Source organism: Haliotis cracherodii, unplaced genomic scaffold (genome assembly GCF_022045235.1).
Source record: "Haliotis cracherodii isolate W230 unplaced genomic scaffold, xgHalCrac1.p SCAF_8, whole genome shotgun sequence".
Classification (NCBI taxonomy): Eukaryota; Metazoa; Mollusca; class Gastropoda; order Lepetellida; family Haliotidae; genus Haliotis; species Haliotis cracherodii.
This window is the reverse complement of record NW_027266341.1, coordinates 51881476-51909086: the sequence shown is the minus strand read 5'-3', so window position 1 is coordinate 51909086 and position 27611 is coordinate 51881476. Positions and strand designations below refer to the sequence as shown.

General features: G+C 42.0%; 1 protein-coding gene across 1 annotated transcript in view; it reads right to left on the bottom strand.

Moving 5' to 3' along the window:
* Positions 1-8464: 8464 nt before the first annotated feature.
* The window catches only part of LOC139449689 (transcription initiation factor TFIID subunit 1-like), a 76504-nt gene continuing 57357 nt past the window's right edge, over positions 8465-27611 (bottom strand). The window contains exons 38-44 of the mRNA XM_071231189.1: positions 21558-21710; positions 19716-19839; positions 18203-18309; positions 13428-13529; positions 11725-11815; positions 10566-10687; positions 8465-9692 (exon numbers count right to left, since the gene is read on the bottom strand). Coding sequence (XP_071087290.1) covers positions 9456-9692; positions 10566-10687; positions 11725-11815; positions 13428-13529; positions 18203-18309; positions 19716-19839; positions 21558-21710 — 936 coding nt within the window. The 3' untranslated portion in view covers positions 8465-9455. The remainder of the gene's footprint in view (positions 9693-10565; positions 10688-11724; positions 11816-13427; positions 13530-18202; positions 18310-19715; positions 19840-21557; positions 21711-27611) is intronic.

The following is a 27611-nucleotide window of genomic DNA, read 5'->3' as shown; positions in this document are numbered from 1 at the left end:
ATATAGAAATGGGTAACATCCGTGTGTGCGTGTGTACGTGCGTGGGTCAGTGTGTGCGTCCCGAAATCGTTTCCGGAGCATAACTCAGAAACCGTTATATTTTTCTCTACGAAACTTTGCATGTCTATCAGACTCATGCTGAACTGGTGCCTTTTGCTATTTAGGAGTTTTATAAATTTTTATTTTTTACGTTTCCATGACAACAAGTTGGACTTAGGTTCTATAAGGTTGCTGTTCGTTTCCGGAGCGTAACTCAAAAACCGTTAAATAATTTCTTACTAAACTTTGCATGTTTACCAGACACATACTGAACTGGTGCCATTTGATATTAAGGAGTTTTATAAATGTTTATTTTAGAATTTCCATCGCAGCTATTTTGACATGGCCTAAGAGAAATGCTTGGTCAGTTACCTGGTTTGGGACCATTACGTGTTAAAATGGCTGGGGATATAGATGACTTCGTCGACTATACGCTTGTTGTATTTACCTCATAATTTATGTATTTGGCTTATGGGGCCTTTACACAGGATGGCGACCTTTGTGCCTCCAGTGTGCGACCATAAAATTTGCCAGGTCGTCGTTGGAGGCTCAAAGGAGACGAATGGTTGCCTAGGTCGTTCCAATGTAGTACACAGGAGGTTCAGGCATCGCCAGGAACGCCATGGTCGCCGTCAATTTTTGACCAAAGGTCGGCGAGGAGGTTGGTTGCTCAAAGGAGGCAGAAGGGAGGCACAAGCATTGCCGCTGTTGCAGAATGAAGGCAGTGGTCGCCCAATGGTCGCCAGGTAACAGATGCGTTCTGCTGAAATATTTTCCCGTCAATCATGGGCGACGCTTCTGCCTCCCTTGTGCTTCCTTTGGGCGATCAACATCGTGCATTGAACGATGACTTTGGCGACCGCCATGCCTCCATTCGGCGACCACGGCAACCCTTGAGACACCATGGCAATGCTTCTGCCTCTTTTCTGCCTCCTTTGAGCTACCTGTAGTGCCTCCTCAGCCTGTCTATAAATAGAGAGCTTGTACCTGCGGTGTTTCATTGTGGTTGCAGACGCTGAACAACTCGAGCAGTTACTGATGAACAACTGCTGGAGCAGTTACATAGAAAACATGATTTTCTGGGTTTAGGCGACCATTGGGGACACAAAGCTCGCAGCCCTGTGTAAAGGGGCCTTTACTAAAATCGAAGCACCAACCATCGACTCCCAAATGAAAATGGAAGATGGTATGACATCAATGAGGGAAGATAGGCTTTGCTCTCTGTAAAATTGAAATTGGTGATGAATTTCATTTTATACTAGAATGCCATTAATTGGATCATTTAAGAAGTAAATATCTCCCATTATGTCATTGTGAATATCCAAACACTGAAAATTTGTTTTACTTACGACTTGTTCTTATAAACCTCTCCTCTTTACGACAAGCCCAGTATGTAAAATATGGACTGCGTATGCTTCACAAACTATTGTCTCATTTCTTTGTAAATATGTCTCGCCTTTCAACTGCCTTATGTCGCCACGGTGATTCATGAGAAATAAACATCTTTTTCTTTACAGGTTTGATTTATTATTACAAAAACGATTAGACACTCCAAAATATCGTAATTCTAAAAGAAACAGTATTTAAATGAACAGAAAATATATGATCGACTTAGTAATTGTAGGTAATAATTTCTGTACGAAGATTGGTTAATGCCAGCCATAATTCCTCCTCACATCAGCCTTAACCTACCCTAAAGACGTAACTTACCTTTAAGACATGACTACTCCTTAAGAAATGACTATTCATTGACACATTACTATACATTGAGACATGACTGTACATTGAGACATGACTGTACATTGAGACATGACTGTACACTGAGACATGACTGTACACTGAGACATGACTGTACACTGAGACATGACTATTCATTGAGACATGACTGTACACTGAGACATGACTGTACACTGAGACATGACTGTACACTGAGACATGACTATTACTCAAGACATAACTTAAGACGTGACTATGCCTTGAGAAGTGACTATGCCTTAAGAAAAGACAAACCGTCAACACGTTCTTTAGACATGACTAGCCCCTAACACATAACAATTTCTTAAGACATGACTTTTCCCTAACACATGACTTTTCCCTAACACATGTCTAACCCTTCATATAGAACTATTTTTCTTAGGATACGCCTAACCCTTCAGACATTATTATTCCTATAAACATGACCTACCCTTAAGACATGACTGTCCTCAAGTTGTGACAAATATCTAACCATGGCTTACAGATTACCTCTACAGTGTGATGTAAAATACAAACATTGTCTACGGAAAACGTCTCTTATGGGATTTAACACCAAACACCCGTGAAGATCCTGGGTTGAGGGCGCACGGGTGGCCCCGTCGACTAAGGTGCCGCGATTCGCTGTGTAGAGTTGCGTCCCTTGGGCACGCCAGAAACCTATGATTGTGGGTTCGAATCCCGATTCGCCCTGATTATGTTTCTAGGTTTGTCAGCACCATACCTGTGCTCGTGGTTTTCACCGAAGTGGTAAACGTCTGAGAACTGCATCACCTCGGGCTTTCCTCCCACATAAAGCCTACGCGCCGCGATATAACTGTAATACTGTTAAAAGCGGCGTTAAACCCAACTCTCACTCACTCCTGGGTAGAATAGGTCTTAAGCAACCCATGTTTGTCGTAAGAGGCGACTAACGGGATCGTTTGGTCAGGCTCGCTGACTTGGTTGATGCATGTCATCGATCCCAATCACTGGATTGTCTGGTCCAGACTCGATTATTTACAGACCGCCGTCATATAGCTGGAATATTGCTGATCGCGGCATTAAACAACAAACCAACAACCCAACCAACCAACCAACCAACCAACTGAACGATGAGTGCTTAACTCCAACAGCTCCAACAGGCTTCTGGAACACTGCAATCTTTATTGACTCCCGTCTTTCTGTGTAAAGTGGTCTATCCCAGGTTGCCAAGTGATCATCAATGTATTGCTTACGTCTAATCTAATCTGGAACAGCATACATCACCTTTCATGCTGTAGCCGAACCCATCAGGCAAATGATGACCTCTTTACCTTCTGCTAATAAGGGTATACAGCAATCCTAACTGCGGCCCGCAGTTTCTCGTGGTGTATTTCACACATACTTGCTCACTAGGATTGGCTGATATAATAATAGGAAATGTAATAACGTCGTTTTACGGTACATTTACTGACCTGCCATCAATCGAGAATAACCATGTCTCCATCAGCCATATGTGCGTGAGAGTGGCCATAACAATGATTTGTTTCCAGCTTGATACACGACGCCCTCCTACTCTACACCCACCTCAGAAGCAACCAGAGAGCGGGGGAAGAGGTACTACAGGCAAGCGTCCGGTACGGGGTGATGATAATGAAAAATGACAAAAATAACACTATTGGGCCAACAGGGACTTGAATTCGTCTGGCTTGGCTTCCAATCACTTAGCTCTGACCAGGCGACATAGGTAGTGTTCATGACCGTAATCCGGCAAATTGTGCTTATCAGAAGTTCATTACTCTAGTGCTTCCGGCAGGATTTATGTGAACCTGTGGCAATTTGTATCGTCATTCCTTTGTTAGCAGGACGAGAGGTTTCCAAGCTGATCCGATAGCCTGGCTAATCAGGTGAGACGTTTGGCTCGGCCAAATGTATTAGTCGCACAATATACCTTCAATATACGATTTAAACGCTTACCGAGCGTATACAATATGGGCTGTCAAAACGAATCAAACGAGGTGATATTCGTTACTCACTTACGCACGAATTTGAGGAAAATATTGATGTGACAGATCTGAGTTGCCATGCTGCGTGAGATGAACCGAACGTGTGATGATCTTGCTGTTCATTGGATACATAGTGTAAATATCCCACAGGTCTTGAGGGGAATAGGTGTTTTCTTCCTAAAGACTGTCCAGGTGGTGCTGCCATCCCAGGCTGTCAAGGTGCACTGAAGGTGCTGCCATCCTTGACTGTCAAGGTGAACCGAAGGTGTCGCCATCCTAGACTATTGAGGTGAACCGAAGGTGTCGCCATCCTAGACTATCGGGGTGAACCGAAGGTGTCGCCATCCTAGACTATCGGGGTGAACCGAAGGTATCGCCATCCTAGGCTGTCCAGGTGAACCGAAGGTGTCGCCATCCTAGACTATCGAGGTGAGCCAATGGTGTCTCTGAAGCATCAGGGTTTATAAGACATTGGTAACAACAGTTGATGTTAAAATTTTATTGCAATATAAACTTTTATTACCCTTATAGAAACTATTCATCAAATATTCAGACAATAAGAAGTGTACAAGTTTGTGTTTCTCCCATATTCAGAAACAGCAATATCTTTTTTCCATTTGTAGAAAAAAAAAAGTAATTTCTTGACATCCGAGTGAGTGATTCTGTTGGGTTTAACACGGCTTTGAACACTATTCCAGTTATATCCCGACGTGTCAGCTCAATGTGGGAGGAAAGCGCGAAGTGAGAAAGACCTTAGAAGTTTACCACTTTGTACGGATATGATGCTGACAAACCTAGAACTGAAGTTTGAAGCCACCATCATAGGTTTCTGCATGTCCAAGGGACGCAAATCTGTACAGCAAATTGTGGCAACTTAGACAACTGGGCCTTCTGTGAACCCGACATCCCTGATGAAACTGCAAGGGTTAGGAAATATATTGTTTTTTTCCCCTGTGGTTATCACTTCAAGCAAAAGTTTTCAAATCTATCTCTATGGCTCGGAGACCACCTCTGTGGTGCAGTGGATAGGGCATCTCTGCCTGAAGAGTGGAAGGTCGGTGGTTTGATCCCTGGCCACATCATATCAAAAAGGAGTTAAAAGATGGTACTTCTTGTTCATCGCCTGTTGGCATTAAGAGGATAAAACAAGGACTGGTCGGCTTGGAGTATGTATGTTGTGTCTACGTGTGGAGCCCATGTTAAATTGTGGCATGGTATCTCAGTGGTCTAGCACTATAAAACCGGCATTAGTCCAGACTAGTACAAGCTGTCACATAAGCACACAAACATGGGTAAGTGCAATAATCTTGAACACAATGATAAACCCGAGTTTTGTTTATGAAGCTCTGATGACACCTCTGTTAACAAAGAGATGCAGACTTCAGTCTGCTACCCTTTCTTAGATGATAATCAATGCATTGAACTGTGAAGTTAGGGGTTATCCTCCTCTTGAACACTGAATGATAATTGATATGTCAATAGTTATTTATTATAGTAACAATAACTTCAATAAAACCATAACATTCTGTTAGTGTCCTTTTTTAGTAGGGGACGTCAACATGTTTCTATCCATGTGCCCCGACCGCAAAAGACGTTAAAAGATGGTACTTGTTTGTTACCCCGTCTGGCGCTCGGCATTAAGGGGCTAAAACAAGGACTGGTCAGCTCGGAGTCAGTATACTGTGTCTGAGTGGGGTATTCATGTTAAACTGCGGCATGGTATCTCAGTGAGCTAGCACTATGAATCAGCAGCAGTCAGGACACACACCTGCATGCACGTCGCTATATAAGTGCAATTATCTTGGACGCGACATTAAACCCCATTTCACCTCACCTTCTATCAATATGGGGGAAGAGAAATTGAAGTTTCTTTGCAAAGAATGAACAGGTCCACAGGGCTACATAAATGCAACCAATGACAATAGATCCGGTGAGTTCACTTATTTCACGGCACGTCAGCTTTATTTGGACTTTTGTTTCCTCGACACTTGGCAATAATCCAGCTACATGATGGCAACCTGTAAATAATCAAGTCAGGACCAACCAATCCAGTGATTGATATTGTGAGCACACCGTCGGGTAAGATGACATGCTGTCAACCAAGTCACCAACCAGACCACAGGTCCATTTGGTTGCCCATTACGACCAGCACAGGTTGCTGGGTACATGTCCTAACCCTGAAACTTCAGTGAAATCCACAAGCAGAAGCCTGAACAGCCGAGGATTGTTTGGCCACACTTGACTCCAAGATACGAACCTTTAGCACTTGATGAAACCAACAAGGAAAGGCTTAGCGTTGAAGGACTGAGATTACTAGCAGATAACAAAGCAGAAACAATTTGTGGATAACAACTTCATTATACTATTAAGGTGAGTTTTTGGTACATTTAACTGTTGTCAAGCAAGTCTTCCTTCAAAACGGTTTGAGTATCTATACCGAAAAAGGCGCTTTAATAGTATATCAAAGTTGCCCATCCAACGATTCATCCATTGTTCAACCCTGAAAGAAATCATTCATGGCTCCGGATATGTCATAAAATTGAACAGGTATATTGCAAACAATTAAACCAGACTTCTGTGATGTATTTAGAAATAATTTATTCAACTTTAGACATATATTTTCCATCTGCACAATGTGATTGTGACAAATCAGTGATAATGTTCCTATACAGAATATACTCGCACACTAACCACCTGTGGTCGGAAGATGCAGCTATTTTCATTCTTGAACAACCTAACAATAAGGCAATTTATTTTTACTAATTGGTTTACGGATCAACTGACCCTATATATCAAGAAAGTAGGAAATTATTATGATGATGTTGTTTTTTTTTATCACCGCCAATTCTAGCAATAAAATACATCACAAATTGTTTTCATGACTTGTCCCGGCCATCACAACTGTGACGAGTTGTTGTTTGTTTTTTCTCAAAACCTACACCCAAACACTAGAAGTACTAAAACTTTTTCAACTTCACACTGTCATCTACCACATTAGGCCACCTGTGCCCAACAAACCCCGTAACAAAATATGATCATAATGCAAAGTTAAATGTTGGTATCTGACAAACATGGAAAAAATGTTTAACTGAACATTCTGCATGAGAAAGAATGTTCAAGCCTTATCAGCTAGCAGTCATCATAGGTTCAAGAAACATTTCTATAACAATGAAGACTTGTCTCTACATTAATCACTCTGGATTTAATGCCCCCTTTAACAGTATTCCAGTTATATTGCGGCGTGTCAGCCTGAAGTGATGCAGGTCTCAGACGTTTACCACCTCGGTGAAACCCACGAGCACGGGTATGGTGCCGACAAACTGGGATTCGAAACCATAATCATAGGTTTCTGCCATGCCCAAGGGATGCAATTCTGCACAGCGAATCGCGGCACTCAGACGACTGGGCCACCCATTATTTTGTGACATACATTTATTGTTCTCTGCATATGTGAGTCAGAGGTCCTTAATGCTGATGTTTAAGTTTGAAATAAAATATTTCACCTGTAAAGTAATGGGCTTCTCACATGTCTTAGTCATTGAAATCTAAAGCTTCAGATATAGATTCTAAATTTGGTCATAAACAGTAAAGAAATATAATACAGTAAGAGGAAATGATAAAGACGGATCCACGATCACAATTATATATATAACCCACAAACTATGTACATTTCAAAACATGATCGCAGCTAACGATAAAATTATTTTTACATTTTGAGTAATGAGGACAGGGTGAAAATGCAAGTGTTGGCTTTAAACAATATCACTGCGGGGGACACCAGACATGGGCTTTACGCATTGTACCCACGTCTTTGGCGTGACGGGGAACGTCTAAGTGAATGAATCTCGCAATGGAAAATGAGCAAATTTTAATAGAATTTCAGTCATTTCGTAAAAGCCAAAGAGATGCAGGTGGTATATGTTTATCACATAATGATGGCAAACCAAATCTGATTTTCGGACAATGGTTAGCAGGATTAAGGGCTGTAACTCTGCATAGCCATTTCTTGTACTTTAGAGGGTGACCCAATCTGAAGGAAAAATTGTTTTGAACTGATAACCTGTGCAATGACACTTAATATTTGTGACATAGCTGATGGGGGGATACCTGTGCAAAATGCATTTGATGAACTAATTTGTACAGTACAAATCCAATTATACATAGTGATTTAAAGTAATGTCACAAAAAAAGAAATAATTTATATACAATGAGAGCCCGATTTGAAAAAGCCATTCAGTGAGCTGGCATGATTAAAAACTATATATGAAGTGGAAGCTGATGTGATACAAAACTAAATACAATGTGAGAACTGATCTACTAAACTGTATATATACACTATGAGGGTTCTCGCCGACCAGCAGGAGACCCAAGCTTCAGGAGTCGTGTAACATCCTCAAACTGCACCATTGGAAATACAGTAGACAATACTGTCAGTCACTCTCCGTCCGTCCATCACAGTCACACACACACCCACACCTAGCATACCATAAACACATCTTCCCGAGGCAAGGAAGTTAACAGATTATGAAAGTCCACTTCTAGGCTGGTCTATGCCTTTTTCTTACAACATCAATCAGATTGTCTTGACTGAACTGCCAAATGCAAGTGATATGAGAGGTGGAATCTGATTGGTCAGTAAGAGGGACAAAACTCATAATTGCCAATGGTGATTGTAAAAGTCTTGCTGAAATTTCTGAGCTCAATCAGTTAACTACCTTGCATTTGGAAGATGTTACACATAATTAGTGATATAAAACATATCTTTATATGACCTAATTTGGCCATACATCATAGCATGATTGAACCCTTAAAGCACTTGGAACAAGAATCTACAGACACTTCCACAAGCAGGTCAAGTACACAACTTTCTGCGTGCATCATGGTTAGTGTCACATACAATAGACGGAACATAAACTGTCAGTGTGGGGTGAAGCAGTTCACACATCGCCTTTGCTCCCGTCTGTCTGGGTACAGGACCACCAGCCTCAGGTCCAAAGGGGATACACGTACACAATAACTCACACGCCATCATATTGAGGATGTGTATTAACAATAACATACTGTTAAATACTAATGAACAAAACTGTATCAGCAGTTGTCTCCCTTCTGACACTGCCCCAAGAGACAATGTCCTGTGATGGCCCTGAGTCCCATGGCTGGTTTGTTGTTGTTGTTGTTGCACTCTGCAATATTCCAGCTATAAGACAGCTGTCTGTAAGTAATCAAGTTGAGTCTGGAGCAATTGGGATTGATGGCATGCACCAACCAATCCCCTAAGTCTTACGACAACTATGGGTTGCTGAAGACCTATTCTACCCCAGATCTTCACGGGTCAGTGCCATGGTGGCAGATCAGACACAGTTGGATCATTTTACCGAATCAGTAACTTCATTTATGAAAACACAAATGTCTGCAATACACATGTCAACTGCGTCCAACAATTCAATTGTCTTCATAAGTTAACACACATGGTCTTCCTTGGAACAATTTCCTTTGAATCGTCAGAATATAACCCACTTCGTCTGCAGAGGAACAATTTCTGTTGTGTCTTCTGTAGATAACTTTCTTTGTCTTCAGAGGAACAACTCAATTTGCTGTCCAAAGAAGACATCCAACTTTGTATTTGGTGAAGATAATCCACCTTGTCTCTTGAGAATATAACTTGTTCTGTGTCCTTATGTAAAGCGGATAGTGTCTTCAGAAGAAATCCAGATCAAACCCCTCATCTTGGTTGCCAGAGGGGATGTGTGGGGTTTCATCATCGTCCGACTCGGACACCTGCAGGTCGCGGTTGATGTCCGTGGGTATGCCCTGCTGCACCTGCACCTGGGCCTGGGCCAGCGAACTGCTCATGAAGAACTCAGTCGGGTCAAAGCTGTTCTCGTCATCATAACCCATATCCATTGGCTGGCCCTCCATTGTGCTGGTCCCAGCCTGAAAGAGAAGAGACAACATTGGAAAGACTACATCCAAGCTATTCAGAATGAAAACCTACTCTGTCTCCTCAATCTGGAAGTTAGGTTTGAGAGAAAGAAAACCGCCTCAAGTTGAATTACAAGACTGGACATGGACAGAAGACACTAGACATGTTAAATATCACAGTCAGAGCTCGATATAAGCTGCACATTACACATTAAAAATAAAGTGAAATACACAGACAAATCAGATCCTAGCGTATCAAATATGCAACAAAAACTATAAATACGCTATTAAAATAAAATTAATGCGTATATTACAACCATTAGATATACATTTGGACAAGCCTGTGCAACAACTATACTGACATGAAAATTAAAAAGCACATAGTGCCTAGTCAATGTACATGTTTTATCTTAAACAGGCACTGATTGGTGAGTGAGTTTTGGTTTTTACGCCACTTTTAGCAATATTCCAGCAATATCATGACCACCAGAAATGGGCTTCACACATTGTACTCATGTCCGGAATCGAACCTGGGTTTTCGGCGTGACGTGCGAACACTTTAACAACTCGGCTACCCGACTGCCCCGTTTTGAAAACAAAAACGCCTTCCCGAAGAGGGAGACGCAAGCAGACGCAAAGAGTATACTACTATTCACATAGTTTAAAATGATTTACAGGGATTGTAACAAAACAGGTTTTCAAGTTAAGATACCCAAATGTAAAGAAACAGGTGGGTAAAAAATATTTGAATACCCTCTAAAAATTATGGATACCCAATCAAAATCAAACCCCTGGATAAAATACCCAAAAGCTTATCTCTAGCTCCTCCAGTACAGATACCAGAGAAGCAACTAGTGGAACTACTGGTCGTGTGACCCTACAGACCTGATAGTAGCCCGGCTGCATGGCATCATAGTCCTGGGCCTCCTCACTCTGGGCGAAATACTGCGACACCTCCATGGAGTTCTCCCCCGGCTCATCATCACCGTCACTCTCGCTCAGTTTGCCTGAAACACAACAGGGGCATTAGTCCTACACTCACCATCATAACCTTCCTGAATACATGAGTGAGTGAGTGAGTTGGGTTTAACGCCGCTTTTAACATTATTCCTGTTATATCACGGCGTGTCAGCTTAATGTGGAAGGAAAGCCTGAAGTGATGCAGGTCTCAGACGTTTACCACTTCGGTGAAACCCACGAGGACAGGTATGGTGCTGACAAACCTAGAAACATTAGGTTTCTGGCGTGCCCAAGGGACTCAACTCTGCCGAGCGAATCGCGGCGCCTTAGACAACTGGGCCACCTGGGCCACCTGTGCCCCCTGCTGAATACATGAGGAAGTCCATAATGTACAGCACATATACATATAATCATATAATGATTGCCATGTACCACAGTGAGTGGTCCTTGTGGAAATAAAGACTGATGACTTAGTAAAATCTAAATAATTTTTACATTTGTATACTGATCCTGCATTACTACATCTAAGGGCCCATCCGTCACAGACCTACTTTCCCACAAAAGCTTCTGAAAAACGTTTGCATGAGTGACAAGCAGTAAAGTGACCAACTGGACATCACGACTGACGGTCACATGACAGCTGCAATGGGTCCTTAGAAAATTAGATTGAAAGTGAAAACAACTTTTTTTCTTCATCTAAGACCATCGCTAGGCGTTGTCTCTTTGTCAAAGGTAAGCAGTAGATGCATTAAGGAGTAATGCAGGATAAGTAAAACTTTAGATCTTCTACGTCATGATTCTGACATGCCTTCATGTCTCAGAGACATATTCATCATGGGTTCAGGGGACCTATTCTGCCCTTGACATGTATCATACTGTCAGACTAAGGCAGTCCTGTAGTCTCCTGAAGCAGACTTAGGAGTTGTTGTCTGGTCACCAAAAACAATGTTCCCGACTGTAGTCTCCTGATGCAGATTAAGGTGTTGTCTGGTCTCCGACAACAATGTTCCCGGCTGTTCTGTAGTCTCCTGATGCAGATTAAGGAATATCTGAAGCAGACTAAGGTGTTCTTGATGTTACTCACCCAAAATGTCCTCGTCCTCATCAAAGTCTGTAGCTTGCAGCTCCCGGGCCAGGTACTCATCATTCTCTGCTGTAGAACTGTCCAGCTGACTCTGTTACACAAAGGATGGGTTTACTGCAAGGAGGCTGCAACCTTTGGTGTACCACAGCAAGCCTTAGACTCACAAGCCATACAGAGCTCAAGACAAACATGTGATAAGTTCTCAGTGAAAGGCTAAAAGACTTCAGAATTAGGAACAAAAGTACAAAGTAAAGCAAAGCACGGTGTCCAGACATACACACAGTGTGTGTTACGCAAAGCACCCTTGATTTTCCAGCATATTTATATCTCCATTCTATTTCATGAATACCCTAGATCCATTCACCACCAAAACTCCTTTTGTAAGTCAGGTAAAAGTCTCTCACGTACGAACTTTAAATAAACAACAAATTAACATGACTTCTGAGTTCAGGAACAATCTAATTCAACATTTTGCCCAGGGAATTCACCATTTGTCTATAGAAAGAACACAGTAATCTGCCTGGCTTTTAACATAGTATCATTGGAACAGGATAAAATGGACAAAATTGTGGTGGCAAATGGGTCCATGATGTTAATTACATCTGAAGCACAATACACGGGAAACCAGAAGATGTGTGCAAAGCTAACCATACCTTAGCATTAAGAAAATAGCTTTAAAAAAACAACATAATAGTGAAAAATAAGAAGCACATTTCGACAACTTACCCTGAACATGTTTTGACTATTTATGGTTGATCACACCACAGACATAATACATTTCTTTTCACTATCCACATGGAATATTAGCGTTAGACAGATGTGCCATCTTTCGGCAATGAGAAACCAAAAAAATAAGCTGAGCTCAATCTCTGCTATGAAAGAATTGGAATGACCTATTGCCCTAGTTGATAATATTTCCTCAATATTAAAAACTGAGTCTTGAACTAGCAAACCTATAAACCAACATGGCCACTCATGGCAGCCATATTGGTTCTCTGATTCCCATTCAGTTGTCACTTGACACAAGCACAGGTACATGGAGCAACTACACAAACAGGTGACGGAGACCGAACCCACAGGAAAAACTCTACATTATTGTCTCTCCCTGTACAACAGTCTTGATGCTACTTCTCAAGAGATGCTAACCCCCAAAAGAGACAATTAGGAATATCTGTAATGGGCATCTCAAATTAGTAATTTTGAAAAATAATAGTTATCATTGTTAGCATGCGGGACTGTATGGCCCTCATGAACACCTGGTGCCATCACTGATCCATTTATATAAATTTCACTGCTATCCTGCCTTTTACACGCAGTGGAATCTTTTATCTGTGGATAATTGAGACTGGTTATTCTCTGGCATTGATGTTTTATATATAATTGCTAAAAACGTATTATCTTTTGCATTATATGTATTATTCCAACTCAAACAAGTGATTTTCAATTGATCATTACATGATTATATTTCTGACAATGACCCTGTCAATATCTACTTTAAGTTATAAGCAATGTTTTTTTGATGAATTTACAAATCTATATCGCTTGATCGTATCGACAGATTTTGGTTCAAATTATCGTACAATTCCACCAAAATCATAATGGATCTCTGTTTCCCTGTACACAATCCCTGTTCTCTTGCCACCAGATGTGTTGCTTGCTATGACGGCAGAAACCTCCTTCCATCATTAGCGTCTAGAACTTACCAAATGACTAGTGCTGGGGTGACCATATCTCATATCAACAGCATTATCATCGTCACCCTCAATGTCAACATAGTCCAAGTCAGAGTCGTCATGCGCGGCCCCCTACAACATAACAACAACACCAACTGCCCAGCGTGACACTCCCGCAACACACAAACTGACACATCACAGACCACCGGGACAGCTGGGGTAGTGAATGAGCTGGTGGATGTCTTCATCCTTACACGACTGTCATCAGGTCGTTCTCTATACGTCTCCACTGACTTAGAGACAAATCAGAATTCACATGCATGTCTTGTTTATTATTAAATAAAGTAAATTTCGTGAGTGAGTGAGTATGGTTTTTTGACGCTTTTAGCAATATTCCAGAAATATCACAGCTGGGGACACCAATAATGGGATTCACACATTGTACCCATGAGAATCGAACACGGGTCTTCGGCATGACGAGTGAACGCTTTAACCACAAGGCTACCCGACCGCCCCTAATGATTTAGTTTCCAAGCTTAAAACCTCAATCAAGGCAGCTCTGATCCCTTCTCAAAACGGGACAATCCTGTTAACCTTTTGAAACTCTTTCCATGCAAGGCCATCAAAAGAAAACCCAGAAAAGTCAAATCCAGTGTTTACAATATCAGAATGAGAAGAGATTTGCAAGCATGTACGAGCACCAAATTGTTTCCCGATGTACATCACATGATGGGCAAATGTATAACTTTCTGAATGTCTTGTCACACTGCAAGAGTATGATTTCTTTATCTGATATTGGCCAAATTTGATCCCTGATAAATGATGTATGATGTCCAGCATGGTTCAAAATTCAGCTCATTCAGCTTATTATACAGCTCAAATTTGATTCCTGATTCCTGATGGCAATGTCCCTGGGCCTATTCCATTATGCGATCCTGATGCTATGACAATCACAACTCCCATATGTTAACACTGCCTTACCACAGTTTGTGTGTTTGTTTGTTTGTTGTTTAAAGCCGCACTCAGCAATATTCCAGCTTTATGACGGCAGTCTGTAAATAATTGATTCTGGACTAGACAATCGAGTGATTGACATCATGAGCATCGATTCACGCAATAGGGAAACGATGACAAGCATCAACCAAGTCAGCGATGCTGACCACACGATCCCGTTTGTCGCCTCTTATGACAAACATAGACGCCTTTTAGCCTTACCACAGCCGCAGCTCTAAGATCGCTTTGTGGAACAGGGCCCTGTAGTGTTTAGGTCCAAATGAAAAAACAAATCTATTCTCAAGATAAAAAAGGATATTAGAGCATTGAACTTGTTACATACGATGGTCCGCCCGTGATGTTTGATCAAATAAAAGACAGCTGATAGCCAAATTAAAACACGGACTAAGCCAGTACAACAAAGACATCTTCCCGAGGCAAGGGAGTAACTGACTTAAAAGTCCAGTTTCCATCCTTGCCGAACTAGGCTGGTATTATGGAGTTACATTTTGGATGGAGTAACGAGCCGATCAAAATCGTGCACCGAAATCAAAATCCGGTTAGTAAACTGTCGTGCATGATTTGCAAGCATGTGCACCGCCCAACTATTTGTCAACATATATTTTCCAAGTCTTTTCATATTTTTAATCAAGGTGCTCACATGATTTGATGCACGTCACGATGTAAGACCCGTTTTATCACAGTATAGATCTTGATTATTGATCAGATCGTCTTGACTGGGCGCCGCCATTTTGTTTGAAACAAAGTGATACGAGGAATCTGATTGATCCATAGGAGAGGCTTAGGAGGGACATAACTAATAATAACCACTGGTGGCACTACGATCCAGCCCAGAAATTCCAGCCTTGTACGGCAAGGGTGGAAACTGGACTTTTAAAGTCAGTTAACTCCCTTGCCTCGGGAAGATGGACAAAGAAAAAACCAACTTGGACACAATTAGCATTCAGTGGATGTTAGTACTTAAGATGAGACACGAACACAGTGGTCATATTGAATGAAGTGATGGTTGGCAGGTGAATGTGTTGTTTGGAGCGTCAGCCATGGGACAGAACAAATGGCCATGCAATAGCGACACAAAGCCATGCTGAGAAGCAGATGATGTCCCCTCACCATGTCATACAAACAATACTCGTGTTCAAGAGCATGGACATATGTAAATAACAAAGGTAAAAAAAAGGGATGTGGTTCGAATTACACAACTGACTTAACCTCAGTGCTAACTGCAATGATTTTTCAATGGACCTGTGTTTGACGCCACACTCAGCAATATTCCAGCTATATGATGGGGGTCTGTAAAATAATCTGGAGTCTGGACCAGACAATCCAGTGATTGACATCATGAGCATCAATCCACACAATTGGGATCAATGACATGTATCAACCAAGTCAGCGAGACTGACCACTCGATCCCTTAAGTCGCCTTTTACGACAAGCATAGTTGCCTTTTATAGCAAGTATGGGTTGCTGAAGACCTATTCTACCCCGGAATCTTCACGGGTCCAGTGGACCTGTGACAAAACAAAGAGCATGTATGAACATATACTACTCAAATGAAGTTGAGGAATACCAGATTAACTATAGTCATATGAACAAATTGGTTGTTCCTAAACTTCTTTTGAGTAGTATATAACCCAACACTTCTAACTTTACAGTAGTTTACCGTCACAGCTGCAGGGCAATTGAAAATTAAAATTTAAAATCAAATAAAGCCTACAAAATCAATCAATTTGAAATTAAGTGTAATTGGAACCACATTATCATTATTATGTCTCAAATAAATATAAATTATAAAATACCGTATTTGACATAATAAGCACCCAGTGTGCTCTCAAAATTAGAAATAGGGGGCTCTTATTGAAAGATTGTAAATTTCCTGGTTTATCCTGACAGCCTGAAATTTTTATATACGACAGATATATTTTTCCAGAATTTAATTGCCCATAATTAAGGGTGCATATACCACACGAGTGCATATTATACACGAATAAAAAAGTCTTGTGTACATTGATCAATCAGAAGGGGTGCTAATTGGGATTGTTCACTAGCCGATATATTAGCAAATATCGCCATGGGCGCTTATTAGCACAGTATGCTTATTACGTAGAATACGGTAAGTATAAAAACAAATCCATTTTAGAAGGTTTAACTCTCCATATTGTCAACTATACCACTCTGTTGTTGACAGGGGTATGATCTATCTCAGTAGTGCTAGCAAACTGAACAGGTTGCTGTGGATAATGAACTGATTATATATTTCATGAAATGAATTCAGCTTAAAAAACCCAATGAATATGTCAACATTTGACACAGCAATCATCAGTATTGCTACTTGTAATTCCTCAAAGTATTGAGCGAGCATTTTTAAACCAAAATGTCTGTTTCCCAGGAACTGATCATGATAAACCACTGACGACTCATCCCACTCTAATCCTCCAGTGACCTATGATCCCTCGCCTATGATCCCTTACAAAACCTATGCAAGGTGTCAGGACCAGGAATGTATCATCGCCATAAGGTCACAACGACCTAGAAAAGGTGACATTGGACCAGCAATCTGCCCTCCAGCAACCTAAGATCACATCATCAGGTCACAACGACCTACACAATGTCACCAGTTCTGAAGCCAAACACTCTACCCTCCAGCAACCTATGATAACATCATTAAATCACAACAACCTACACAATGTCACCAGTTCTGAAGCCAAACACTCTACCTTCCAGCAACCTACGATCGTATCATTAGGTCACACGAGGTGACAAATGACCCATCCTCTCGCCTCCAGCAACCTTCCATCAGGTCACACAAGGTTTCAATTACCTACACAAGGTCATCAAAGACAAACCTCTACCCTCCAGCAACCGGCCCATACAGCTATTGTGTCACAATGACCTGAAAAAGATGACCAAGGACAAGCCCTCTACCTTCCAGCAACCTGCCCATACAGCTATTGTGTCACAATGACCTGAACAAGGTGACCAAGGACAAGCCCTCTACCTTCCAGCAACCTACCCACACAGCTATTGTGTCACAGTGACCTGTACAAGGTGACCAAGGACAAGCCCTCTACCTTCCAGCAACCTGCCCACACAGCTATTGTGTCACAATGACCTGAACAAGGTGACCAAGGACAAGCCCTCTACCTTCCAGCAACCTACCCACACAGCTATTGTGTCACAATGACCTGAACAAGATGACCAAGGACAAGCCCTCTACCTTCCAGCAACCTGCCCACACAGCTATTGTGTCACAATGACCTGTACAAGGTGATCAAGGACAAGCCATCTACCTTCCAGCAACCTACCCACACAGCTATTGTGTCACAATGACCTGAACAAGGTGACCAAGGACAAGCCCTCTACCTTCCAGCAACCTGCCCACACAGCTATTGTGTCACAGTGACCTGTACAAGGTGACCAAGGACAAGCCCTCTACCTTCCAGCAACCTGCCCACACAGCTATTGTGTCACAATGACCTGAACAAGGTGACCAAGGACAAGCCCTCTACCTTCCAGCAACCTGCCCACACAGCTATTGTGTCACAGTGACCTGTACAAGGTGACCAAGGACAAGCCCTCTACCTTCCAGCAACCTGCCCACACAGCTATCGTGTCACAATGACCTGAACAAGGTGACCAAAGACAAGCCCTCTACCTTCCAGCAACCTGCCCATACAGCTATTGTGTCACAATGACCTGAACAAGGTGACCAAGGACAAGCCCTCTACCTTCCAGCAAACTACCCACACAGCTATCGTGTCACAGTGACCTGTACAAGGTGACAAGGGACCCACCTTCTTCCTCTTGCCAGGGGTCCCATCCAGTGACCTGCCTACTTTAGTGATGGGTAAGCCCTCCTCATCTACCCCCAGGAACATGTCATCAAAGCTCTCGTCCCCACCTGCAAAAACAACAAAATCTTCACTCAGAATATTCACATATTCTACACAGATATATAACAGAAGAATTAAGATTCATTTACAAAACCAAGAGGTCATAACCAACATAATAAAACGAAACTGGGTAATCATCGGTGAGTATTGAATGAAGTCTCTCCTATTAAAGGGATGAAGTTTTATGCCAAAGCAGACCATAACTGTAACCAAATATACGACCTGTCATGACAGATTAACTACGGTATGTGAGTGAAAGAGTGAGTTGGGTTTAACGCCGCTTTTAACAGTATTCAAGTTATATCACGGCGTGTCAGCTTTATTTTGGAGGAAAGCCCGAAGTGATGCTCAGACGTTTACCACTTCGGTGAAACCCACAAGCGCGGGTATGGTACTTACAAACCTAGAAACATAATCAGCAAAGACGTGGCTGATATGATGAGCAACAATTCATGGATTGGATTTGTCTGTTTGTTGTTTAACGCTGCACTCAGCAATATTTCAGCTATATGATGGTGGTCTGTAAATAATCGTATCTGGATCAGACAATCCAGTGGTTGACATCATGAGCATCAATCCACGCAATTGGGATCAATGACATGCATCAACCAAGTCAGCGAGCCTGACCACCCGATCCCGTTAGTCACCTCTTACGACAAATATGGGTTGCTGAAGACCTATTCTACCCCAGATCTTCACGGGTCAGAGTCCCATGGTGACAGATCCGACACAGTTGGACCATTTTACCAAATCAGTTGGTCATGCGCTTGAAGTGACTCTTTTGCTTAAATTAACTTCATTTGTGAAGACACAAATCAACTTTGTCCAACGATCCAATTGCGTCTTCATAAGTTTACACACTTGGTCTTCATTGGAACAATTTACTTTGAATCTTCAGAGATACTGCAAGCATGGGTTGCTGAAGCCCTATTCAACCTTGGATCTTCATGGGTCTCATGGCGTTTTGGATCGATGACATGCCCATCATCATCAGGTTACAACAGGTATGAGTGAGTGAGTGAGTGAGTGAGTGATTGAGTGAGTGAGCATGGTTTTACGCCGCTTCTAGCAATATCACAGCGGGGGACACCAGAAATGGGCTTCACACATTGTACCAAGGGCGGGAATCGAACCCGGGTCTTCGGTGTGATGAGTGAACGCTTTAACCACTAGGCTACCCGACCGCCCCATATGTGCCCTGGAAGCCCCACCACCTGCTACCACTACAACCATAGTACAGGAACACAGACTGTCATTCATATCTTTCCTGACCTATTCAATGACCTAATATAATGTTGGTGAATTATTAATCACTCAAAATCTGAAAGTATTTCAGTCCTTTAGGGAAATCCATCAATGACACATAGAATCGACACTTTTGTATTAGTGCATGAAAATGTAATTTGAAACTTACCAAGCATACTGTTTTCATCTGTCTTGAGAGATGTGCCTGTGATCACACTGTCAGTCTCGGCTGCATCCAGGGCAGCTTCCTTTGATGCAGCAATATCACTTTCCAGCTGTTGTAGGTGTTCCTCCTTTTAACAGATATAGATAACAAATCAACCTTTGCCATAAGCAATAGATATGATCATCCAAATTTCATTAAATCAATCCATCAGCAGCATAGTGAGATGTTACCTTCATGACCAAGATTTGCCTCTATTTTTTCTCATCCAAGGCCTTATTCAATCTCCAATACTAATTACCTTATTTTCACCATCCCCATTCCTTCATGATCTACATCCCCCACAACCCCTGCATTCTTCCCATCCCATCCCATCCCATTCCTCTTCCACTCCACAACCCCATCACTTCCCATCCCATCCCCATCACATTCCCATCTCTCTTCCCATCCCATCCCCATCACTCTTCAACTCAACAACCCCATCACTCTTCCCATCCTGTGCCCCATCAATCTTCCCATCCCGTGCCCCATCAATCTTCCAATCCCATCCCCATCACATTCCCATCACTCTTCCACTCCACAACCCCATCACTCTTCCCATCCCGTCACCATCACTCTTCCTATTTACAATCCAATCCCATCCCCCTTCCTATCCACAACCCCATCACTCTTCCCATCCCATCCCATCCCCATCACTCTTCCACTCCACAACCCCATTACTCTTTCCATCCCATCCCCATCACTCTTCCCATCCCGTCTCCATCGCTCTTCCCCATCACTCTTCCACTCCACAACCCCATCACTCTTCCACTCCACAACCCCATCACTCTTCCCATCCCATCCCATCACTCTTCCACTCCACAACCCCATCACTCTTCCCATCCCATCCCATCCCATCCCCATCACTCTTCCACTCCACAACCCCATCACTCTTCCCATCCCATCCCATCCCCATCACTCTTCCACTCCACAACCCCATCACTCTTCCCATCCCATCCCCATCACTCTTCCACTCCACAACCCCATCACTTCTCCCATCCCATCCCATCCCCATCACTCTTCCACTCCACAACCCCATCACTCTTCCCATCCCATCCCATCCCCATCACTCTTCCACTCCACAACCCCATCACTCTTCCCATCCCATCCCATCCCCATCACTTTTCCACTCCACAACCCCATCACTTCTCCCATCCCATCCCATCCCATCCCCATCACTCTTCCACTCCACAACCCCATCACTTCTCCCATCCCATCCCATCCCCATCACTCTTCCACTCCACAACCCCATCACTCTTCCCATCCCATCTCCATCACTCTTCCCCATCACTCTTTCCATCCCATCCCCATCCCATCCCCATCACTCTTCCACTCCACAACCCCATCACTCTTCCCATCCCATCTCCATCACTCTTCCCCATCACTCTTTCCATCCCGTCCCCATCCCATCCCCATCACTCTTCCCATCCACAACCCCATCACTCTTCCACCCAACAACCCCATCACTCTTCCACTCCACAACCCCATCACTCTTCCACTCCACAACCCCATCACTCTTCCACTCCACAACCCCATCACTCTTCCACTCAACAACCCCATCACTCTTCCACTCCACAACCCCATCACTCTTCCACTCCACAACCCCATCACTCTTCCACTCCCATCCCCATCACTTTTTCCATCCCTTCCCCATTACTTTTCCATCTCTTTTACTTTCAGCATCACTGTCGCCATCATGATGCCTTTACTTTCCATTGTACCATCTCAGTGCAATCTCAGGCCAAACATCCTATCCTCCTCCTTACATCCCTACCCAAACCGTCAGGGTATGATGACACAAGAACCCACCTCATCCAGAGCTTCTTTACAGATGGTCATCAGTCTCCGGGCTGTGGCAGTGAACGGGCTGTCGGCGCCGTTGTACGCCATGCTGTTGGTGTAGATCAACTCCACATCCTCCATGAAAGCTTCTCGGGCGTGGTACTTATGGGTCTGGGCATTCTGCCATAAAGTAACATTCACATTACTTTCACATTTTTTCACATTTAATTATCTTGAATTTTCACTTTCTCAAAGTGAGCCATGTTTTAGTCAGATGAGCTAAATGTGAACCAAGTGAAAAAAGTCAGTGTCGGACGGAACATATGCTTTATTCAACATCTTTATGCTAGTATTTTTGCTCAAACATATTTCAAAAGCGTTTGAAAAGGAAATGAACTTCAAACCAAACAACATTTTATTTCCTTTTTTGACTCTGGCCTTTTTGCATAATGGCCAAGAAATCTGTAAAGCTGGTAGGTACATTGGTCAGGTCTAACAATCAACAATCTCATTAAAATCAGATCTTAGTTCTCGCTACCACTAAACTAAGATGTGAGGACATCCCATTACTGGTCACGTCAGACCGACCTTGCGCAAACTTTGAATGACCAATGGAATGACCAATCAGAAGGCAGCTTTCTCGTGCTTTACGGCACTAAATTCAAAATGACGACTACGCCTTGCAACATATTTTGAGAAATTCTCGATTACAAATTTGAAACCTAAATAAAAGAACATTCTGGAATGGCTAAAAGATGGTCTAGATTGTATGGATTCAGTTGTTTAACTATCGTTCGGAATAAAATGTTAAAGTTTTTGAGGTTGTATGATTAGAAATCACATTCCTGCTGTCACTTTCATGATCTGGTAAGCAATGCTCTGAAAGGTCGTTCTGACGTGACCACTAATGGGATGTCTTCAGATCTTTGTTTAGCGGTAGCGAGAACTAAGGTCTGATTTGAATGAGATTGAACGATCAAAGATCTATTTTGTTGTGGCCTACAACAGACAAGCTCAGGAAATATAGAAACAGGACTACAAATTCAATCCCTTCCTTCACGTTATTGATCTAATACCTGTCCAAACAACAATCCAGCCAAAATCTTCCAACATCAAAGCTGCATCAGTCAGACCAAAACTCATAAGGAATTCAATGCAAAAGGGATCCATTTTTGAAAACACACATCTCCTTTTCTCAAATTACAACTAATCAAGACTACTTGAGACTTGTATGACATTTTATCCTTTGTCACATCAAAAAGAACATGTTTGATCACTAAAATTCATTTGAAAAAAATACGACATCAATTTCCATTTTCAGCCAAGAGGATAATTGTCAGATTGAACTGTCAGCTTTGAAGTTCACTTTATGGTGGGGAAATCAGTCAGTGGTACTATTAGCTGTCTGGTCAAAGGATTTTGGTCTATTTCCTTTGATAATACCCTTCTTACTGCCAGTAAACACGCTATATTTATTTATAGGATTTGTTGCATCACCCTGTGAATGAATGAGCAGTTAACACATTAAACATCAATCTCATTAACAACCTAGCACATTAACAAGAACGGCTTTGAAGGAGGATCTGAAGAGAATTTGTCATTGTAGATCAGCTGGTTTATGAATAAAGTCTCGCAGAGGTTTTTGTAGGATGTGGTGTCTTAAGACAGAAAGAGTTACCTCCCTTCAAAATAATCCAATTCAGTTCATCCTGCACACTTGTTATCAATTCAACACATGATGAATGGGGGGGGGGCACGGGTGTCCCAGTCATCGTCTAAGGTGCCGCGGTGCAGAGTTATGCCCCTGGGTAGTAAGTAACCTATGATTGTGGGGTCGAATCCGGGTTCGCCCCGATTATGTTTCTAGGTTTGTCAGCACCCTACCCATGCTCATTGGTTTCACCGAAGTGGTAAACATCTGAGACCTGCTTCACTTCGAGCTTTCCTCCCACATTAAGCTGACACGCCGTGATATAACAGGAATACTGTTAAAAGCGGCGTTAAACAGTACTCACTCACTCATGATGAATGGAGGGGATTATAGGCATTACATCAGTTAGAAACAGCAGGCATCACTGGCAAGTATTCCTGGCAACCAGTCCAGGAATGCTTCCTGTTGTCATGCAACATTTTCAAATGATGACCAGAATCACTAACTACCGTCAATGACGACTGTCAATTATCCATATCATTGGTTTGATTTATCTACACCAAACATGACTTCAAACACAAATGCACTGTTAGAAACTAAGGGGTCCTGAAGTACTTCAGATATTGTGCATAAAAATTGATGTAATTATTTAGTTTTAATAATAAGGTTGCAACAAGAACCTGTTAACTTTCATTCATAATTATCAAACTCTGCAAATGGGATATCTAGTTCTGGCAACAAAAAGTTGCAACACTTATGATAAATTTCACATTCTTGTGCCCTAACGGTGAGTGAGTGCGTGAGAATGGATCTATGTGCACTTTTGTTTTTTCCAACCAACCCAAATCTGCAGCACCTTTCCCCCACCCCTCCTTAGTCTTTATTACCATCCTCGAATTACTCCCATTTGATGATAACATCATAAAGCTGTACCCCTAAAAGCAAGTTTAGGGGCTTATCGACCACAAAACACTCTGTCCAATAACCGACACTAGCCTCTGATCATTACTGTGTTGTTTGTGCCCAGGCTCTCTCCAAAGCTCTGTACACTGACATTGTCTTCCCAGCCAAAAACTTCTCAAATGTGTGTTAGACACTATATTTCCCACCTACACAGCCTGCACCTAGGCGTATACACTTCATGTCATGTTTATGGGTTTCAGACAATCTTTCCTTTGCTGAGACACATTGGAATTACCTTGTTGTAAAAACGCCAACTCCCTTCAAACAGTGCAGACTGGGTATTTTTGGAATGAATGTTTTCTTATCTGATTTATTTAGTACTCTGACACCAAAAAACAAATCTTATGCAGCACTTTTAAACATCTTAATACTAAATATCACACAATTCTGCTGATCTAACTTTCAAATTTGAGTTGTTGATAGTACCTCCAGACAACTGAAACAGTGCAAATCATCCACTAACGTTTTTTTTAAAATAGTGACTAGTACAGTACATACCCTTATCTAAGACATCAATCAACACAATAAAATATAAAATGTGTCTGAAAAACTTCATGAAAGAAGCGACACCATCTCACAAAACTCATGAAAGAAATGATATTTCATAAAAATTATGACAGAAGGGAGAACATGTCATAAAACTCATGAAAGAAACGACAGCCTCTCATAAAACTGATCAGGGGTAGAAACTATCATTTATAGTCCACTAGTCCTTATAATGATAACATATAGCAAAACCCTTAAAAATGGCAAATTTCTTCTAGTCCTTATGATACCTTAACTGTTGGGCAGACTAGTGCCAGTTTCTAAGGCTGCTGATGACAGAAGAAAAAACATGTCATAAAACTCATGAAAGAAAACACAGCATCTCAAAAACTGATGAAAGAAACGACAGCATACCATTAAACTGATCAGGGGTAGTCCACTAGTCCTTATAATGATTACATACAGAAAAACCCTTAAAAATGGCAAATTTCTACTAGTCCTTATGATACCTTAACTGTTGGGCAGATTGGTAAGGACTACAGGACTAGTGCCAATTCCTAAGGCTGCTGATGACAGAAGCGAAAACATGTCATAAAACTCATGAAAGAAAACACAGCATCTCAAAAACTCATGAAAGAAATGACAGCATCTCATAAAACTCATGAAAGAATTGAACACATCTCATGAAACTCATGAAAGAAGCGTACCATCTCATAAAACTCATGAAAGAAATGACAACATGTCTTAAAACTCATGAAAGAATCAAACACTTCTCATAAAACTCATGAAAGTAGCAAAAACATCAACAGGAGAGGAAGAAACAGTCGAGTTTCAGTACGCTGGCCTGTTTTCAATCTCAATCAATGCCAGTGTCTTATCTCGTCCCCAGTGTACAGAGAAATCCACGTGCAATGAGGAGGCAGGACACCCTCTATCTGCGCTGTGAAGATTTGTCAACAACTCTACACCAATTATCACTAGCCATCTGCACCTACAGGCGCTCAGCTCCGATAAAACTGCACTGGAATGCCAAGACTTTAGGTTATAAAGTATAAGAAATTGATGCTGGCATTTCCTTAACTGGCAAGAGATAACAAAAACATCACTGCTTCTGCCAAAAACAGCTTGTTTACCAAATTACTGACATCATTAGATCAATCAATCACTGCTTTGGCTGCTGATCCTATTTCTTACTATCAGTAATAACAGTACAAAAGAACTACCATATTCGACGTAATAAGCGCCCAGGGAGCTCTCAAAATTAGAAATAGGGGACAGGTTGCATCTTGTTTTAGTTGAAAAAATGCTAGCAATTACTTGAGAATCAGCAAGGAGTTATTGGGTGGTTAGGCTCGCTGACTTAGTTTATGCATGTCATTGTATCCCGATTGCGTAGATCAATGCTAATGATGTCGATCACGGGATTGTCTGGTCCGGACTCGATTCTTTACAGACCGCCATCATATACCGTATTTGACGTATTTGACGCTCTCAAAATTAGAAATAGGTGGCTCTTATTAGAATATTATTTTGGTGTAAAAAACAGATTTTAAAGATAAATTTCGTGGTTAATGCTGACAGCTGAAATGTTTATGTACGACAAATATATTTCTTGAATTTAATTGCCAAAAATTAAGGGTGCATATAACACACGAGTGCGTAATGTACGCGAAAAATAAGTCTTGCGAACATTGATCAATCGGAAGGTGTGCTAATTGGGATTGTTCACTAGCCAATATATTAGCAAATACCGCCGTGGGCGCTTAACAGAGCGGGGCGCTTATTACGTCGAATACGGTACATGTATATCTTAACATTGTAAATGAATGCTGTACTCTGCCTTGAAATCTGTACCATATGGGCAAGTCTAAAATTTAAGATTGGAAGCAAGAAAAAGAAATTGTGAAGCTTACAGTCGGCCAATGTAGATTACACATATCATTTTATCTGCAGGTGTGTGTGTTTATTGTTTAATGCCACACTCAGCAATATTCCAGCTATATAAACGCGGCCTGTAAATAATCGAGTCTGGACCAGACAAGTGATTACTGTTATACCATTAACAACGATCCACACGTCAGTGTACGATGACATGCTCGGTACACTATCACAGTCTGACCACCCAATTCATCAAATCATCTCTTACGACCAGCATGGGTTGCTAGGGACCAATTCTAACCCCGAATACCCATGGGTTCTCAAATCTGTTGCCTCTCATGACTAGCAATGGGATGCTAGCGACACCTTCTCCCCTGGTGGCCTACAGAGTTATCATAAAACTCCATGTACGATGACATGCTAAGTACACTATCAACCAAATCACACAGTCTGACCAACCTATTCATCAAGTCATCTCTTACGACCAGCATGGGTTGCTAGGGACCAATTCTAACCCTGAATACCAATGGGTTCTCAAATCTGTTGCCTCTCATGACTAGCAATGGGATGCTAGTGACACCTTCTACCCTGGTGGACTACAGAGTAATCTGTAGGTAAGGCACACATGTGAGTGGGTTATGTTTTACACCAATCAGCAATATTCCAGCTGTCACATCTGCCTTTAGCTTGCTTGTTTGTTTGTTGTTGTTTAACACTGCAGTCAGCAGTATTCCAGCTACATGACGGCAGTCTGTAAGTAATCGAGTCTGGGCCAGATAATCAAGTGATTGATATTATGAGCATCGATCTACATTGGTTGATTGATTTGTTGTTTAACGCCACACTCAGCAATATTCCAGCTATATGACGGCGGTCTGTAAATAATCGAGTCTGGACCAGACAATCCAGTGATTAATATCATGAGCATCAATCCACGCAATTGGGATCAATTACATGCATCAACCAAGTCAGTGAGCCTTACCACCCGATCGCGTTAGTCACCTTTTACGACAAGCATAGTCACCTTTTACGGCAAGCATGGGTTGTTGAAGACCTATTCTACCCCGGCATCTTCACGGGTCATTGATCTACGTAACTGGGAT